The sequence below is a fragment of the Oncorhynchus masou genome, chromosome 2, assembly GCF_036934945.1.
Source record: "Oncorhynchus masou masou isolate Uvic2021 chromosome 2, UVic_Omas_1.1, whole genome shotgun sequence".
Classification (NCBI taxonomy): domain Eukaryota; kingdom Metazoa; phylum Chordata; class Actinopteri; order Salmoniformes; family Salmonidae; genus Oncorhynchus; species Oncorhynchus masou.
The window spans coordinates 16636593-16653768 of record NC_088213.1 but is presented as its reverse complement, the minus strand read 5'-3'; the positions used below and the strand labels follow the sequence as shown (position 1 = coordinate 16653768).

Below are 17176 nucleotides of genomic sequence, written 5' to 3'. Positions count from 1 at the left end.
CGAATGACGCTGGGCCAATTGTGTGCCGCCCAATCACAGCCGGTTGTGATACAGCATGAAATCGAACCAGGGTCTGTAGTGACACCTCCTACCTAGCACTGAGATGCAGTGCCTTAGACCGCTGCGCCACCCAGAAGCCCTGTAGCCCAGCCACTAACTAATAAATCAGCTATTGATCATGTATCTCATGTGATGGTACACAGATGGCTGTGGCCAAGAGGTTTGAAGATCATGAATAAGTTAATTCATTAGTCTGAAGAGTATAACAAATATCAATCATTCTGTCCTGACAAATAGGATAGTAGGTCAATATCAAACTGAGATTAAATGTTTTATTGATATGGGTCAAGTATGTGATGCATAAGTGTAGCCTATTGGCACAATGCCTCTCCCCTATTTGACCTAGATAGTTTGTGTCTATGCATTGATATGGAGGCAACGTGGTGCCTTTTTAAAAATGTATGTAGTTCTGTCCTTGAGCTGTTCTTGTCTAATGATGTTCTGTATTATGTTATTCTGTGTTATGTTTCATGTTTTGTGTTGAACCCCAGGAAGAGTGGCTGCTGCTTTTGCAACATCTAATGGGGATCCTAATAAAATATCCCCAAATACCAAATAGATAGGCATGTTAAGCAATAAATGCAGTGTTTTCGATATAAAATGCATTGTTTGGGAAATACATAGGCCTACCGGTAAAAGCTGTCATCAACTATCAAGTTGTACTCGTAACACTGCTTGTGGGCTTCAGAGAGAAAATGACAATTTACAGTAATCGGTGTCAAGACGGTCATGTTTTTCGTTGTCCATTTTGACATGAAACACAATAATACAATCATTAAGGCAACGGGGTGAGATTAAATATATGGATGTTTATTTTGCATGAACACAATTTAAGCAATATGGTTATCTGTTATCATAGGCATAACATTTACACTTCCCTCCCACTGCATGTAATTTGTGACAAATGCCATTGCACACAATGAAGACTAGACGTGCAGCTGTGAAGGAGAACATAGGATCATGGGTACGTTTATCTCCACTAGGCTACAATTATGATGGAATGATAAAGACAATATCTAGTCTGCCTCTGTGTCTCTATCGTATAATGATGACTTTCCGGTTTTTCTGTCGTTTAATGACGACAGTCCAGGTGGTTCCCCTATCGTTTAATGATGACTGTCCGGGCGGTTTCTCTAACGTTTAAAGATGACAGTCCGGGCGGTTTCTCTATCGTTTAATGTCGACTGTCCGGGCGGTTTCTCTATCGTTTAATGATAACTTTCCGGGAATAAAACAGCACTTGGATAGGAGGAATCATAACAGGCAGAATTGCCTCATGCGCAATTTTGGTAGCCATTATCATTGTATCATTGTGACCGTTTGTTTTAGTGCTTGTCCATGCCTGTTTTGTGATTTTTTTTTCCACCAACAGAACATACTGCGTTCGCCTATTACAGTACACCCATGTCGTGCGCCCTATAGGGTACATTATGCAACAGGGAGCGCGTGCGTAATGGCAACGGCAACCGATTCTTCCACTGCGTAAAGTGACTATCCGCCATATAACAAATCTTTCAGTTTCTTTCTAAACTCTTCCCTCATTAGGCAATAAATTACAGGGTTTAGACAGCTATTGGCGTGCGCAAGGCAGACTGTCACAGGGAATACGTAAGTGTGAACTAGGTAGTACGATTTATCCCAATGCACAGCATTCAATTTCACAAGGACGCCCCAGAATGTGATGGCGTGATTTGGCATCCAGCAAAGAAAGAAGGAGAGGACGACGATGGTGACAGATTTGGTGACTTGTGATGTCCGTTTGGTGTTTGTTTTCATACTACGGTTGCGGACGAATCGCAGAAGCATGATGTAGCTGACTGAAACAATGGCCATGGGTAAAACAAATGCAAATATAATTTTCTGAAGGTGATAAACTGCTAACCAATATTGTCCATCAGGGAACTTAAGCAAACATAGTTTTTCCCCCGCTACATTTGTCACGGTTGAGAACATGGATGTTGGTGCAGTCGCAATTGTTGCGGATACCCAAAGAACCACGCTAATCCATTTGGCAGAGCAGGACTTTTGCCTAGTTCGGTCCTTTAGAGAGGAGGCGACGGACCAGTATCGGGTGACGCTCATTGCAGTCAGAAAGAACACGCTCGCGTACATGTTCATAACCGTGACGGAGCTGATGATTTTGCACATGGCGTCTCCAAACGGCCAGCTGAAGTCAAGTGCGGTGTCCACTGCCCAGAACGGTAGAGTCAATACAAACTGGAAGTCCGTCACTGCCAAATTAAGTACAAAGAAGTTGATTCTGGATTTTTTCCGCTCTTGTTTCACTCTGATAAAGAACAGCACCAGTAAGTTGCCCACCAAGCCCACAGCGCACACCACCGAGTAAACGACGCAGATGAACACCCTCAAAATCGGAGTCCCGTCCGCTGTCACGTCGATGTCCTCTAGGCTACTGAACCGGTCCAGATCCGTCAAGGACCGATTCAGTAGGCCTACACTGCTGTTGTTTCCTTCAGTCATCGTTTCTATTATTAAATTCAAGTGATTCATGTAGGCTATCCAACTTCAAATCAGGGTTGGAGTCGCTCACTCTGCTTCCAATACATCCTCAGGTTAGTTTGAAATGACAAGAGCGCAGCGATTGCTATGCGCCATTCCCATCATCGCATAATCACACACATTGACAATGTAGCTGTCTTGGTGGGGTCGCTCAAAGCGTCTTGACAATTGCAGTTCTTACAGGATTTATATTGTGACCGCTTCTAGATGCCCTGCCCTGAACGCACAAGGATTGGTGACAATGTTTGATTGACATTAGGCTATATCCTATATTCCCTATTTGCATCACTTTCATGATATTGACCAATTGGCTACGCTGGAAGTAATGGGTTTTTATAATGGAATAAAATGTGTTTTTCTGGGCAATAGTGATTTGGCTACTCATCGAGAAATAAATGACCGGTAGGCTTAAACCTAATAAATACTATTGTATTGATTGGAAACATTATTTAGATCTTTCATCGACCATCCCATGTAGAGATCAGCGGAGGCTGCTGAGGGGAGGACGGTTCATAAAAATGTCTGGAAAGGCGCGAATGGAATGGGACCAAACCATGTGTGGTTTTTATAAACATCCATATATTTAATCTCATCCCGTTGCCTTAATGATTGTATTATTGTGTTTCATATCAAAATGGACAACGAAAAACATGACAGTCTTGACACCGATTACTGTAAATTGTCAATTTCCCTCTGAAGCCCACAAGCAGTGTTACGAGTACAACTTGATAGTTGATGACAGCTTTTACCGGTAGGCCTATGTATTTCCCAAACAATGCATTTTATATCGAAAACACTGCATTTATTTCTTAACAGGTCTACCTATTTGGTATTTGGGGGTATTTTATTAGGATCCCCATTAGATGTTGCAAAAGCAGCAGCTACTCTTCCTGGGGTTCAACATGAAACAAAACACAGAATGACATAATAGAGAACATCATTAGACAAGAACAGCTCAAGGACAGAACTACATAAATACATTTTAAAAAGGCACCACGTAGCCTTCATGTCAATACACACAAACTATCTAGGTTAAATAGGGGAGAGGCGTTGTGCCGTGAGGTGTACGAGATGGAAGGAAGTTCCATGCAATAAGGGCTCTATATAAAACTGTACGCTGTTAATACATACGCTTTCTGTATTACTTGAATTTGTTCTGTATTACAGACACAGAGTGTTAAGACATTAACGTATCCTACTGGATATTCTAGAAGCATTAATGATTAATTGAGGTCTTTATCTCCACACGTGAGGAGCGCGTGTAAATAATTAGCATTTTATTATAATTCCAAATGCTATGTAATGGAATCCTTTGATCTTCATGTCCCTCTTTGGAGCCGTCAGCCGTCTTCCATCGGTAACCCCGACACGGCCGACCCACGGTTACCCCGACACGGCCGACCCACGGTTACCCCGACACGGCCGACCCACGGTAACCCCGACACGGCCGACCCACGGTTACCCCGACACGGCCGACCCACGGTTACCCCCGAAACGGCGACCCACGCCGACCCACGGTTACCCCGACACGGCCGACCCACGGTTACCCCGACCGGCCGACCCACCCACGGTAACCCCGACCCACGGCCGACCCACGGTTACCCCGACACGGCCGACCCACGGTTACCCCGACACGGCCGACCCACGGTTACCCCGACACGGCCGACCCACGGTAACCCCGACATGGCCGACCCACGGTTACCCCGACACGACCGAACCACAGGGCTGTACCAAGGCCGTGAGTTCAGGTGAGACATTTCTAATTGTATTTCTTAATTGTACTCTTCAAAGTCAAAACTTCAACAAAAAATAAGAATATAATTTTTTTTAATGAAAGAAAAGTTTAGGTAATCTCCATCTCCTTGGAACTGTTCAATAGTCAAGTCCAAGATCATAGATGTTGACGGCACCATCTCCAAAGCCTCCATTCAACCCAAAGTAGCAAGGCCGTGGTGCATGTGGGTGATGTTTCAACCCAAAGTAGCAAGGCCGTGGTGCATGTGGGTGATGTTTCAACCCAAAGTAGCAAGGCCGTGGTACATGTGGGTGATGTTTCAACCCAACATAGCAAGGCCATGGTACATGTGGCTGATGTTTCAACCCAACGTAGCAAGGCCATGGTACATGTGGGTGATGTTTCAACCCAACATAGCAAGGCCATGGTACATGTGGGTGATGTTTCAACCCAAAGTAGCAAGGCCATGGTACATGTGGGTGATGCTATCTACCATCCTACAGCACTCTGCCCTCTATACCAGTGATGGCCTCAGCATTGCATCTGTAGCCAAGCAGAGGAAGAAGGGAAGCAGCTGCTTCTAAATCACACTGGAGAGCAGTCCTTCCTCTTCACTCCAACCCAATCTACCCACCCCAACACAATTCCCTTCTCTCACACCAATCCCTTTCCCTCACACCAATCCCTTTCCCTCACACCAATCCCTTTCTCTCACACAATTCCCTTCTCTCACACCAATCCCTTTACCTCACACCAATCCCTTTCTCTCACACCAATCCCTTTCTCTCACACCAATCCCTTTCCCTCACACCAATCCCTTTCCCTCACACCAATCCCTTTCCCTCACACCAATCCCTTTCTCTCACACAATTCCCTTCTCTCACACCAATCCCTTTACCTCACACCAATCCCTTTCCCCTCCCCCAATCCCCATAATTGAATCTTCAGAAAACGTTTTGTCAATACATTTGAATGCGTTCGGTTTTCGATTGGAACCACAATAAATCTCAAATTAGGGAATTTTCATTGTCACTTTAAAGATAAATCAATGGATTTATCATCAGAGATCATAGAACTCACCACAAATACAAGTATATACTAGTTCAACTACTTGTCAATCAATAACTGAGTAACTTTAATTAAACTGAGGCAACTGAGCCAGAGAAGCAAGCAGGAGGGCAACAATGACCGTCAGAAACTTTTAACAATACCAAAAGATTGCCAATGCAGTTCTAGTATCTCCATATTTTGACACAAGCCTTCCCACATGGCTCCTCCTAGACGGAGTAGTGTGCCTAGTTCTGACGTTTCCCTGCATGCTGCTATAAGCTGTTGGCTTCCATAACGAATATGATCCTTTTAAATCTGTTCACTAATATGTGGTGAAGTATTTCCATCACATAATGTAACTTCTAGAATAGAATAATGTAACTTCTAGAATAGAATAATGTAACTTCTAGAATCGAATGTAACTTCTAGAATAGAATAATGTAACTTCTTGTCATTGCATCCCACTCCTTTGAGGCGTTGCTACATTAGTGACTAGTTGTACCCAAGAGTGTTGGGTACTGTTGGAGCTAGGAACACAAGCATTTCTCTACACCTGCAATAACATCTGCTAAATATGTGTGTGTGACCAATACAATTTGATTTGATTTAGACTCTGCCTCGTCTAACGCGGACTGCAAAATGAGTGTCTACTGCCACCCAGTGTATGGTTGTGGTAATAACATACCCTATTGTATATTCATGTATTTTGTAAGCCACTTATTGGCAGTGGAAATTAAACATGTTACCATTCCACATGAGTATTTAATACTGTATGTATATGTTCCTGACAAAGAGGTTAAAAACGCCACAGATCAGATTCCATTTTGACAAGCTAATATATGGTACACATAAAATCGTGACGAGAGACAAGGAACAAAATATGGATGATCGCATACCTTCAATCTATTTGTTTGTGAACTAAAATGAAGATAAAACCCAGTTAACAAAAATGCTTTTTATTACATCTAAACTCCTATACATTAGACAGAAAACATTCAATAAGTAAACCATTTCTTCCAACGCAAGTAATAAATATTCTGTTTTCACCTAGTACTCTCTACAAACTGACATCGGTCTACTGTACAACGTTCCATGTTCCTTGAAAAGCCGTTTCATTCTCTGTTTGGAAATGTGAAAGCAGAACCCGGGGTTAAGGCAGTGAGGGCAGCTGTCAACTTATTCGCTCCTGAAATTCATTTAGTAAATTTTACCTTTTTTTTTTTTTAGGTTGAAGTCCAATTTATTGTACAGCTTTTCTTTTTAAAAATATATAAATTAATTTCATCTGATGTTTTTGGATGATGCAAAAACACAAACTAACACTGGAGGAACTGACACTGTTGAAACACATGGGATTGGGTGGGGGGGGGGGTGATACGGACATCATAATATTACCAATGGGGGAGAGTGGGAGAGGACTTCACAATAAGGCCATTCCACGCCCATGTTAGGCTACACATAGCATTTGAAATGGGAACACATTCTATGATGTCTGCTCTCACCTCGTCTTAAAAACCAACAAAAAGAGATCACAGAGATCTAGAGCAATGACATCAACAACGAATCTGAAACAAAAAGAAACTCGATCATCTAAATAAATAAAGACATTTCTGATTGGGTCAACTCTTAACCTCTAACCCCAAATCTTAGTCTCACTTTGTTGGTCTACCCTAAACGAGGGTTACCTAGACCAGCGCTTCCCAAACTCTGTCCTCACACACACAGACACACATCCATGAAAATCAAACAGGTGTAAAAATAGATCCGATTTATATATATATGTATATATTACAAAATAAATAAAATACTGCACAACATTGTTTATACAGAGAGGACATTTTCAAAACACGTCTGATGCTATCAAAGAGTCAATCAGTTAAGAGTAGGAGAGGGGGGGGGGGCAGGAAGGTCTCCATATCGACTGGCTGCAAAGTAAACCTGCTAGTTGCTCTGGTTCAGGATACTAGATGGAGAGTGATTGGGGAAGCTGTCACAAGCAATTATCTATCCCAAGAGGGGAAAGCTAATTAGGCTTGAAGTGAAGAGCTGTGGAAGAGAAGAGGACTGAAGCACAAACACCTTGAGAGAATGACACTGCAGAAAAGCCTGACTGGCTACAAAGACACTCCGCAGAATGACCTCACGCTCCCTCTCTCTCTCTCAAAAGCATCTGTTTTTGACTGTAGGTGACTGTGATGATTGTGACTATCACTGAAGCAGGGATTTTTGGAAAGTTGTAAAATTCAGTACAGTAGCCTGAACAAACCCTGTATTTTACTTTCATATTGTCTATGTTGGCGGAAAACTGATTCAGCAGGAAAAAGTGACAAACATGGCTGTCATTGTTTCGATCCCGACACATTCTTTACTGTCTTCTGAAAGAGCTTTACATGGCAGTCGTTGACTTCCAATGACTATAGAGTCTCCTGTATATTTAACCAGCAGTGACTGTTGAGTCTGCGCTTAGTTTCTATACCTTTATATCCTGACTGGTAATTCACTCATTCTATTATAGTTACATGTTCACTGTGTAAAGTCCTCTGTCTGTATTCTGGCTCTATAGTCTATCACTCGAAGCATCATTTCACCATGTCACATTCTGACTGAGTCAATGACAATGACACAAATATTAATTTCCACAAAGTTTGCTGCTTCAGTGTCTTTAGATATTTTTGTCAGATGTCACTATGGAATACTGAAGTGTAATTACAAGCATTTCCTAAGTGTCAAAGGCTTTTATTGACAATTACATGGCATGCTGTCAATTAACTTCTGGGCCACATCCTGACTGATAGCAGCCCATTCTTGCATAATTAATGCTTGGAGTTTGTCAGAATTTGTGGGTTTTTGTTTGTCCACCCGCCTCTTGAGGATTGACCACAAGTTCTCAATGGGATTAAGGTCTGGGGAGTTTCCAGGACATGGACCCAAAATATCGATGTTTTGTTCCCCAAGCCACTTAGTTATCACTTTTGCCTTATGGCAAGGTGCTCCATCATGCTGGAAAAGGCATTGTTCGTCACCAAACTGTTCCTGGATGGTTGGGAGAAGTTGCTCTCGGAGGATGTGTTGGTACCATTCTTTATTCATGGCTGTTTTCTTAGGCAAAATTGTGAGTGAGCAGAATATCAGTCTGTCCCTGATGTTTTTCCTGGAGAAAAGTGGCTTATTTGCTGCCCTTCTTGACACCAGGCCATCCTCCAAAAGTCTTCGCCTCACTGTGTGTGCAGATGGACCTGCCTGCTGCCATTCCTGAGCAAGCTCTGTACTGGTGGTGCCCTGATCCCTCAGCTGAATCAGCTTTAGGAGACGGTCCTGGCGCTTGCTGGAATTTCTTGGACGCGCTAAAGCCTTCTTCACAACAATTGAACCACTCTCCTTGAAGTTCTAGATGATCCGATAAATTGTTGATTTAGGTGCAATCTTACCGGCAGCAATATCCTTGCCTGTGAAGCCCTTTTTGTGCAAAGCAATGATGACGGCACGTTTCCTTGCAGGTAACCATGGTTGACAGAGGAAGAACAACGATTCCAAGCACCACCCTCCTTTTGAAGTTTCCAGTCTGTTATTCAAACTCAATCAGCATGACAGAGTGATCTTCAGCCTTGTCCTCGTCAACACTCACACCTGTGTTAATGAGAGAATCACTGACATGATGTCAGCTGGTCCTTTTGTGGCAGGGCTGAAATGCAGTAGAAATGTTTTTTTGGGATTCAGTTCATTTGCATAGCAAAGAGGGACTTTGCAATTAATTGCAATTCATCTGATCACTCTTCATAACATTCTGGAGTATATGCAAATTGCCATCATACATACTGAGGCAGCAGACTTTGTGAAAATTAATATTTGTGTCATTCTCAAAACTTTTGCCCACAGTTGAGTTGGATGAAAACTGCCTCTCAAATTAGCAATATCCCCATAGCATTTATAACACAGTAGATATGTCTGTCTTTATCTCTATGGGGTTACTCCCTCCACCTCTACGGGGTACTCCTCTCTGCTATGACTTTAGCTGGAGTGTCTCACAAACAACCAGGTGAAAACAGAGAGGAAGAGTGTGTGATAGGTGGAGGATACTTGACTTAAAGCAATGTAGCGCCCAGATACACATGCACTCTGTGGGTTGAGTTCATTTTTGGTTTTGTGCAAAAGGTGACAAATGTGGTTGAATAAGCAAAACCAAAGCAAAAACAACAGAATCTAACGAGGTTTCAAATAAAAGCATAAAATGACTGTGGAGTATTTCTCAAGTTAAATAGGCATTCTGTGTCTACCATAGTTTTCATAACCATACAAATGTGAAAACATTTTCTGCTAAAATGTTGTCAAATTGAAATATTGTGCATAATGATAATGACTGCACAGATGGTCAATTGAAGGGGGGGGGGGTGAAAGGCCCAATGCAGCCGTTTATATATCGATATCAAATCATTTCTGGGTAACATGAAGTACCTTACTGTAATAGATGTCCATAAAAATGGGCAAAAATGGCTTTTTACGAAGAAAAACCCCCACTCTAAAGCAAGAATTTTGCCGAGACTGGTTCGGGAGTGGTCTGAGTGGGAAGGGGGGAAACTGAACACGAGCTGTTATTGGCAGAGGGTTTGGAAGTCTCTTTGCTATTGGTCTAGCAACAATTTACCACATGGTGACGTCACCATGTAAAGAGGGGAAACTGAAAACGAGCTGTTATTGGCAGAGAGGTTTGGAAGTCTCTTTGCTATTGGTCTAGCAACAAATTTACCACATGGTGATGTCACCATGTAAAGAGAGGAAACTGAAAACGAGCTGTTATTGGCAGAGAGGTTTGGAAGTCTCTTTGCTATTGGTCTAGCAACCAATTTACCACATGGTGATGTCACCATGTAAAGAGGGGAAACTGAAAACGAGCTGTTATTGGCAGAGAGGTTTGGAAGTCTCTTTGCTATTGGTCTAGCAACAAATTTACCACATGGTGATGTCACCATGTAAAGAGGGGAAACTGAAAACGAGCTGTTATTGGCAGAGAGGTTTGGAAGTCTCTTTGCTATTGGTCTAGCAACCAATTTACCACATGGTGATGTCACCATGTAAAGAGGGGAAACTGAACACGAGCTGTTATTGGCAGAGAGGTTTGGAAGTCTCTTTGCTATTGGTCTAGCAACAAATTTACCACATGGTGATGTCACCATGTAAAGAGGGGAAACTGAAAACGAGCTGTTATTGGCAGAGAGGTTTGGAAGTCTCTTTGCTATTGGTCTAGCAACCAATTTACCACATGGTGACGTCACCATGTAAAGAGGGGAAACTGAAAACGAGCTGTTATTGGCAGAGAGGTTTGGAAGTCTCTTTGCTATTGGTCTAGCAACAAATTTACCACATGGTGACGTCACCATGTGAAGCCGAAATTCCCGCCCAAACAAACCTGCTGATTACAAGGTCCTGTGTAGATTATTTTCATCCAGCAACTATCAGGAAATAAAACTGATTTACGTTTTTTTCTCACACTTTCACCATGTTAGTTTCATCAGCCGTTGTGCACTTTGATAAAAACACCTGGAAACAGAATTCTGACGGCACTGTCCCTTTAACAGAGACGAAAATCAGAAATGTCTAATATCACCCACCCAGCTATACACTCCCCACAGCATCAACCTGAAGTCCTTAGGGAATGCATGTTCACGTCATTTAGCAGATCCACTTATCCAGAACGACTTATTCATATATCTTACATATAACTTAGAACGCAGAATACCAAAACAAATTATACAGTAACAAACAAGTCAACCAGGGAAAAGATATTGTCTTGGAGAACAAATTCAACTGTGATTTCAAAAATGAAGAGTAGAGAGAGATCGATAAGTTGAAAATGTCAAGAGGTAATGCCATGAATGTGTGAGGAAAATCCCCATCAGATCTAACAGGATAAAAACCAAAGAAAAGTAAATGAGATATTAAAGTTCATTTTATCGAGGGGAAACGTACGTATAGCTGTGTGGATACATCTTCAGTCTCCACTTCAAAATAGCAACTGAAGTTATTTACGGGACAGAATTGTTTTTCAGTTAATTAATATACAAAAGTAAAAAGAGAAAATATACTTTTTGTTCTCTGTACACAGCGTTACTCTTTTCCTACAAAAAAAACAACAACCTTCCTCCGTTTTTGCACGGCTAGCGTCTCTGGTAGGTATCGGCAGGGAGCTGATCTAGGTCCAGTCTGTCGACTTCAGAGATGAAACCCATAGACCTCTCTGATGTCAGTCTAGTGGAATGATGTCAGGGAGCCAGATACCAACCGGTAACTGTTCTGGAGTCAGTCTAGCAACACTAGGTGCCAATCCCATCCATCTGTGGGGTGTGACTTTATAACTGTTCCTGGGTCAGCCCAGTCAAACGACACCTCGGGACCGGCTCCGCCACAGACAGGTATTCCACTGTTCTGGAGTCAGCCTTAACGACACAACTCAAAACCAGAGCTGTAGACTGGGTGGGACCGTTAAACTGTTTCTGCGTCAGTTTAGTAGTCATGACTGCATCCTCCATTAAACAACCAACAAACCCTCTATTTCGGAGTCAGTCGCTAGTCGCCGAAAACGAAATCGTCAGTCTAGTGAGATCACGTCGGGGACGGCCCCATAGAGGGCTGCGGCCGCCGTCACATCAGCACTGGACCGACCTCCTACGCCGGGGTGTGTGTGTGAGTGCGTGGGGTGTGTGTGTGAGTGCGTGGGGTGTGTGTGAGAGTGCGTGGAGTGTGTGCTGTGAGTGTCTCTCAGACTGCTAGAGGACACTAGGCTACTGCTGCTGCCACCACTGCTGTTTCCTCCACCATCACCACCGTTGACGGGCGCCAGCGAGCCAGAGGAGGGCGCCCCAGATTGGTCCAGGAACAGCTGGGAGGAGGACGAGGAGGAGGTGGTGTAGGGACGGAAGTGGTTGAGGAGCAGCTCGTGGTCGTCTGAGGCCGAGGCAGCGGCGGCGGCGGCCATCACCATGTTGTAATGCTTCAGAGGAGGACAAACAGGTACATTCACTTATATTCATCTTGTTACCAAACCCAAGATCTGGGGACATCTTTAGAGGCTATAGTGTTGACTTCAGGAGGCCTACAGGGGGGGTTCCATCTAAAACATACCTGATGATTGTCCCCTTGTAGAAAGGAGAAGAAATTCAGATCTGTGAATAAAACAATGAACCAAACACAACATACGGTCATTCCTTTTATTCACAATGAACCATGATCAGCACAGGTTCTACTGACTCAGACAAGTTAGTGTGGACTGGATACAGGGACATACTGGTCTCCACAGACCCTGAGGAGACTCCTGAAGAAACGTGTCGAGGCAGTGTGTTGTACTAGGTTGCGTGTGTGTGGTTGTGTATGTGTGAGTGTGGTTGTGTATTTGTAGTTGTGTGTGTGTGGTTGTGTATTTGTGGTTGTGTGTGTGGTAATGTGTGTGGTTGTGTGTGTGTGGTAATGTGTGTGGTTGTGTATTTGTGGTTGTGTGTGTGGTAATGTGTGTGGTTGTGTATTTGTGGTTGTGTGTGTGTGGTTGTGTATTTGTGGTTGTGTGTGTGGTTGTGTGTGTGGTTGTGTGTGTGGTTGTGTATTTGTGGTTATGTGTGTGGTAATGTGAGTGGTTGTGCATTTGTGGTTGTGTGTGTGTGTGGTTGTGTATTTGTGGTTGTGTGTGTGGTAATGTGTGTGGTAATGTGTGTGGTAATGTGTGTGGTTGTGTATTTGTGGTTGTGTATTTGTGTATTTGTGGTTGTGTGTGTGTGGTAATGTGTGTGGTTGTATATTTGTGGTTGTGTGTGTGGTAATGTGTGTGTGTGTGGTTGGATATGTGTGTGTTACCTGTGAGCTGGTTTGGGGCGTGGTAGTGTGTTACCTGTGAGCTGGGTTGGGGCGTGGTAGTGTGTGTGGTAATGTGTGTGTATGCTACCTGTGAGCTGTGTTGGGGCGTGGTAGAGTGTAACCTGTGAGCTGGGTTGGGGCGTGGTAGTGTGTAACCTGTGAGCTGGGTTGGGGCGTGGTAGTGTGCTACCTGTGAGCTGGGTTGGGGCGTGGAAGTGTGTTACCTGTGAGCTGGGTTGGGGCGTGGTAGTGTGCTACCTGTGAGCTGTGTTGGGGCGTGGAAGTGTGTTACCTGTGAGCTGGGTTGGGGCGTGGTAGTGTGTAACCTGTGAGCTGGGTTGGGGCGTGGTAGTGTGCTACCTGTGAGCTGTGTTGGGGCGTGGAAGTGTGTTACCTGTGAGCTGGGTTGGGGGCGTGGTAGTGTGTTACCTGTGAGCTGGGTTGGGGCGTGGTAGTGTGTTACCTGTGAGCTGGGTTGGGGCGTGGTAGTGTGTTACCTGTGAGCTGGGTTGGGGCGTGGTAGTGTGTTACCTGTGAGCTGGGTTGGGGCGTGGAAGTGTGTTACCTGTGAGCTGGGTTGGGGCGTGGTAGTGTGTTACCTGTGAGCTGGGTTGGGGCGTGGTAGTGTGTTACCTGTGAGCTGGGTTGGGGCGTGGTAGTGTATATGTTACCTGTGAGCTGGGTTGGGGCGTGGTAGTGTGCTACCTGTGAGCTGGGATGGGGCGTGGTAGTGTGTTACCTGTGAGCTGGGTTGGGGCATGGTAGTGTATATGTTACCTGTGAGCTGGGTTGGGGCGTGGTAGTGTATATGTTACCTGTGAGCTGGGTTGGGGCGTGGTAGTGTATATGTTACCTGTGAGCTGGGTTGGGGCATGGTAGTGTATATGTTACCTGTGAGCTGGGTTGGGGCATGGTAGTGTATATGTTACCTGTGAGCTGGGTTGAGGCGTGGTAGCGTGTTACCTGTGAGCTGGGTTGGGGCGTGGTAGTGTGTTACCTGTGAGCTGGGTTGGGGCGTGGTAGTGTGTTACCTGTGAGCTGGGTTGGGGCGTGGTAGTGTGTTACCTGTAAGCTGGGATGGGGCGTGGTAGTGTGTTACCTGTAAGCTGGGTTGGGGCGTGGTAGTGTGTTACCTGTAAGCTGGGTTGGGGCGTGGTAGTGTGTTACCTGTGAGCTGGGTTGGGGCGTGGTAGTGTGTTACCTGTGAGCTGGGTTGGGGCGTGGTAGTGTGTTACCTGTGAGCTGGGTTGGGGCGTGGTAGTGTGTTACCTGTAAGCTGGGTTGGGGCGTGGTAGTGTGTTACCTGTGAGCTGGGTTGGGGCGTGGTAGTGTGTTACCTGTGAGCTGGGTTGGGCGTGGTAGTGTGTTACCTGTGAGCTGGGTTGGGGCGTGGTAGTGTGTTACCTGTAAGCTGGGATGGGGCGTGGTAGTGTGTTACCTGTAAGCTGGGTTGGGGCGTGGTAGTGTGTTACCTGTAAGCTGGGTTGGGGCGTGGTAGTGTGCTACCTGTGAGCTGGGTTGGGGCGTGGTAGTGTGTTACCTGTGAGCTGGGTTGGGGCGTGGTAGTAGGGACGGTAGTCCTGGATGAGGGGAGGTACAGGGGGGATGTAGCTGGTGTCCACAGACGGCATGCTGGGGGTCCGGCTCACTGGGGACACTTGGTGGTGCAGGTTCAACACTCTGCAAACAAACACACACACACAGCACAGGGAAAGAGAGACAGACAGAGAAAATATTAACACACACAGAGGAGTGTGAGAGGAGTGTGAGAGGTGTGTGAGAGGTGCGTGAGATGAGGGGTGAGAGAGGGGTGAGAGGTATGAAAGGGGTATGAGGGGTGAGAGGGGAGGGAGGGGAGAGAGGGAAGGGAGGGGCGGGAGGGGAAGGAGAGGTGAAAGGGGTGAGGTAGGTGAGAGGGGCGAGGGGGGTGAGATTGGTGTGAGGTGTATTGGTGGAGGTGGGCCTCACCCCTTGTTGACGATGGGAGGCGAGGTGGGGGACAGGGAGGGGCAGGGCCTCTTGAGGGGCGGTTGGTCATCGTCGTCGTCCTCTGAGGAGCTGTCCAGGGTCAGGTCGATCACCTCCACCTTCATCCTACTACTGCCCCCGTTGTGGGACGACGAGCTCCTCTGTTCCCCTACCGCCGACCGGTGCAAGCCTGGGGGAGAGAAACACGGGAAACAATCAAATCAATATAGCTAGCATATTTTGCAGTGATTTACACACCCCAGCCTAGAGCAAGTGGCAACACAGTGGAATAGTCATGAGACATATAGCGTAATGATAACAAACCAGAATAATATAATCGAACACAACAAGAGACACTGGGTTTGCAGCCTGTTGTTCCAGCACTGTTCTAACACACATTCTGATACAAGGTCCAATGAACAGAGTAGTGGAATCAGGCATGTTAAAAGCTGCAGGGCTTGACCAAAAGCCTGCCCTTACACACCGCCTCTCTCACCTTCCAGTCCGTTGCTGTAGGAGGCTGACGAGACCTCCTGTACTTCCTTCTTTGTCCTCATGGGGGCCCAGTAGCCATCCTCCTTAAACTGGATCTCATCACAGTCTACACAGCTGTTCAGGATCTCCATAAACAACCTGGACAAGACAGACACACAGAAACAACAGTGTGAAGGTATACTGTACATGCAATGTCTTCACGTTGTGTTACAGTCATTGAGTATGGTGTTATTCACATTGTGTTACAGTCAGTGTGTGTATGGTGTTGTTCACGTTGTGTTACAGTCATTGTGTGTATGGTGTTGTTCACGTTGTGTTACAGTCAGTGTGTACGGTGTTGTTCACGTTGTGTTACAGTCATTGTGTGTACGGTGTTATTCACGTTGTGTTGCGGTCATTGAGTATGGTGTTATTCACATTGTGTTACAGTCATTGTGTGTATGGTGTTATTCACGTTGTGTTGCGGTCATTGTGTGTATGGTGTTATTCACGTTGTGTTAAAGTCATTGTGTGTATGGTGTTATTCACGTTGTGTTACAGTCATCGTGTGTACGGTGTTATTCACGTTGTGTTACAGTCATTGTGTGTATGGTGTTATTCACGTTGTGTTACAGTCATTGTGTGTACGGTGTTATTCACGTTGTGTTACAGTCATTGTGTGTATGGTGTTATTCAGGCTGTGTTACAGTCATTGTGTGTACGGTGTTATTCACGTTGTGTTACAGTCATTGTGTGTGTGGTGTTATTCACGCTCTGTTACAGTCATTGTGTGTACGGTGTTATTCATGTTGTGTTACAGTCATTGTGTGTGTGGTGTTATTCATGTTGTGTTACAGTCATTGTGTGTACGGTGTTATTCACGTTGTGTTACAGTCATTGTGTGTACGGTGTTATTCACGTTGTGTTACAGTCATTGTGTGTGTGGTGTTATTCACGTTGTGTTACAGTCATTGTGTGTATGGTGTTATTCACGTTGTGTTACAGTCATTGTGTGTATGGTGTTGTTCACGTTGTGTTACAGTCATTGTGTGTATGGTGTTGTTCACGTTGTGTTACAGTCATTGTGTGTATGGTGTTGTTCACGTTGTGTTACAGTCATTGTGTGTACGGTGTTATTCACATTGTGTTACAGTCATTGTGTGTGTGGTGTTATTCACGTTGTGTTACAGTCAGTGTGTACAGTGTTATTCACGTTGTGTTACAGTCATTGTGTGTACGGTGTTATTCACGTTGTGTTACAGTCATTGTGTGTATGGTGTTATTCACGTTGTGTTACAGTCATTGTGTGTATGGTGTTATTCACGTTGTGTTATAGTCATTGTGTGTAAATACATCTATACACTACAGATTGTTTAAAATAGAAAAGACCATCTGAATCTCTCCTGTAGGAATGAATAGAGTGGACTTGTATACAGTATAACTGAACAGAGTAGACTTGTATACAGTATAACTGAATAGAGTAGACTTGTATACAGTATAACTGAATAGAGTAGACTTGTATACAGTATA

The 17176-nt window shown here is 44.7% G+C and overlaps 1 protein-coding gene and 1 pseudogene across 1 annotated transcript; both read right to left on the bottom strand.

Moving 5' to 3' along the window:
• Window positions 1-1090: 1090 nt before the first annotated feature.
• LOC135553647 (relaxin-3 receptor 1-like) lies at window positions 1091-2541 on the bottom strand. Its single transcript, XM_064985607.1, has one exon. It carries the CDS (start codon window positions 2539-2541, stop codon window positions 1552-1554), a length of 990 nt encoding a protein of 329 aa, XP_064841679.1. The 3' UTR covers window positions 1091-1551.
• A 7451-nt stretch (window positions 2542-9992) lies between these two features.
• LOC135552618 (E3 SUMO-protein ligase PIAS1-like) overlaps window positions 9993-17176 on the bottom strand; it is a 54453-nt pseudogene continuing 47269 nt past the window's right edge.

What these genes read in the sequence shown, in the direction of transcription:
- LOC135553647 (XM_064985607.1), bottom strand. Translation starts at nt 2,541, where the DNA reads ATGACTGAAGGAAACAACAGCAGTGTAGGCCTACTGAATCGGTCCTTG.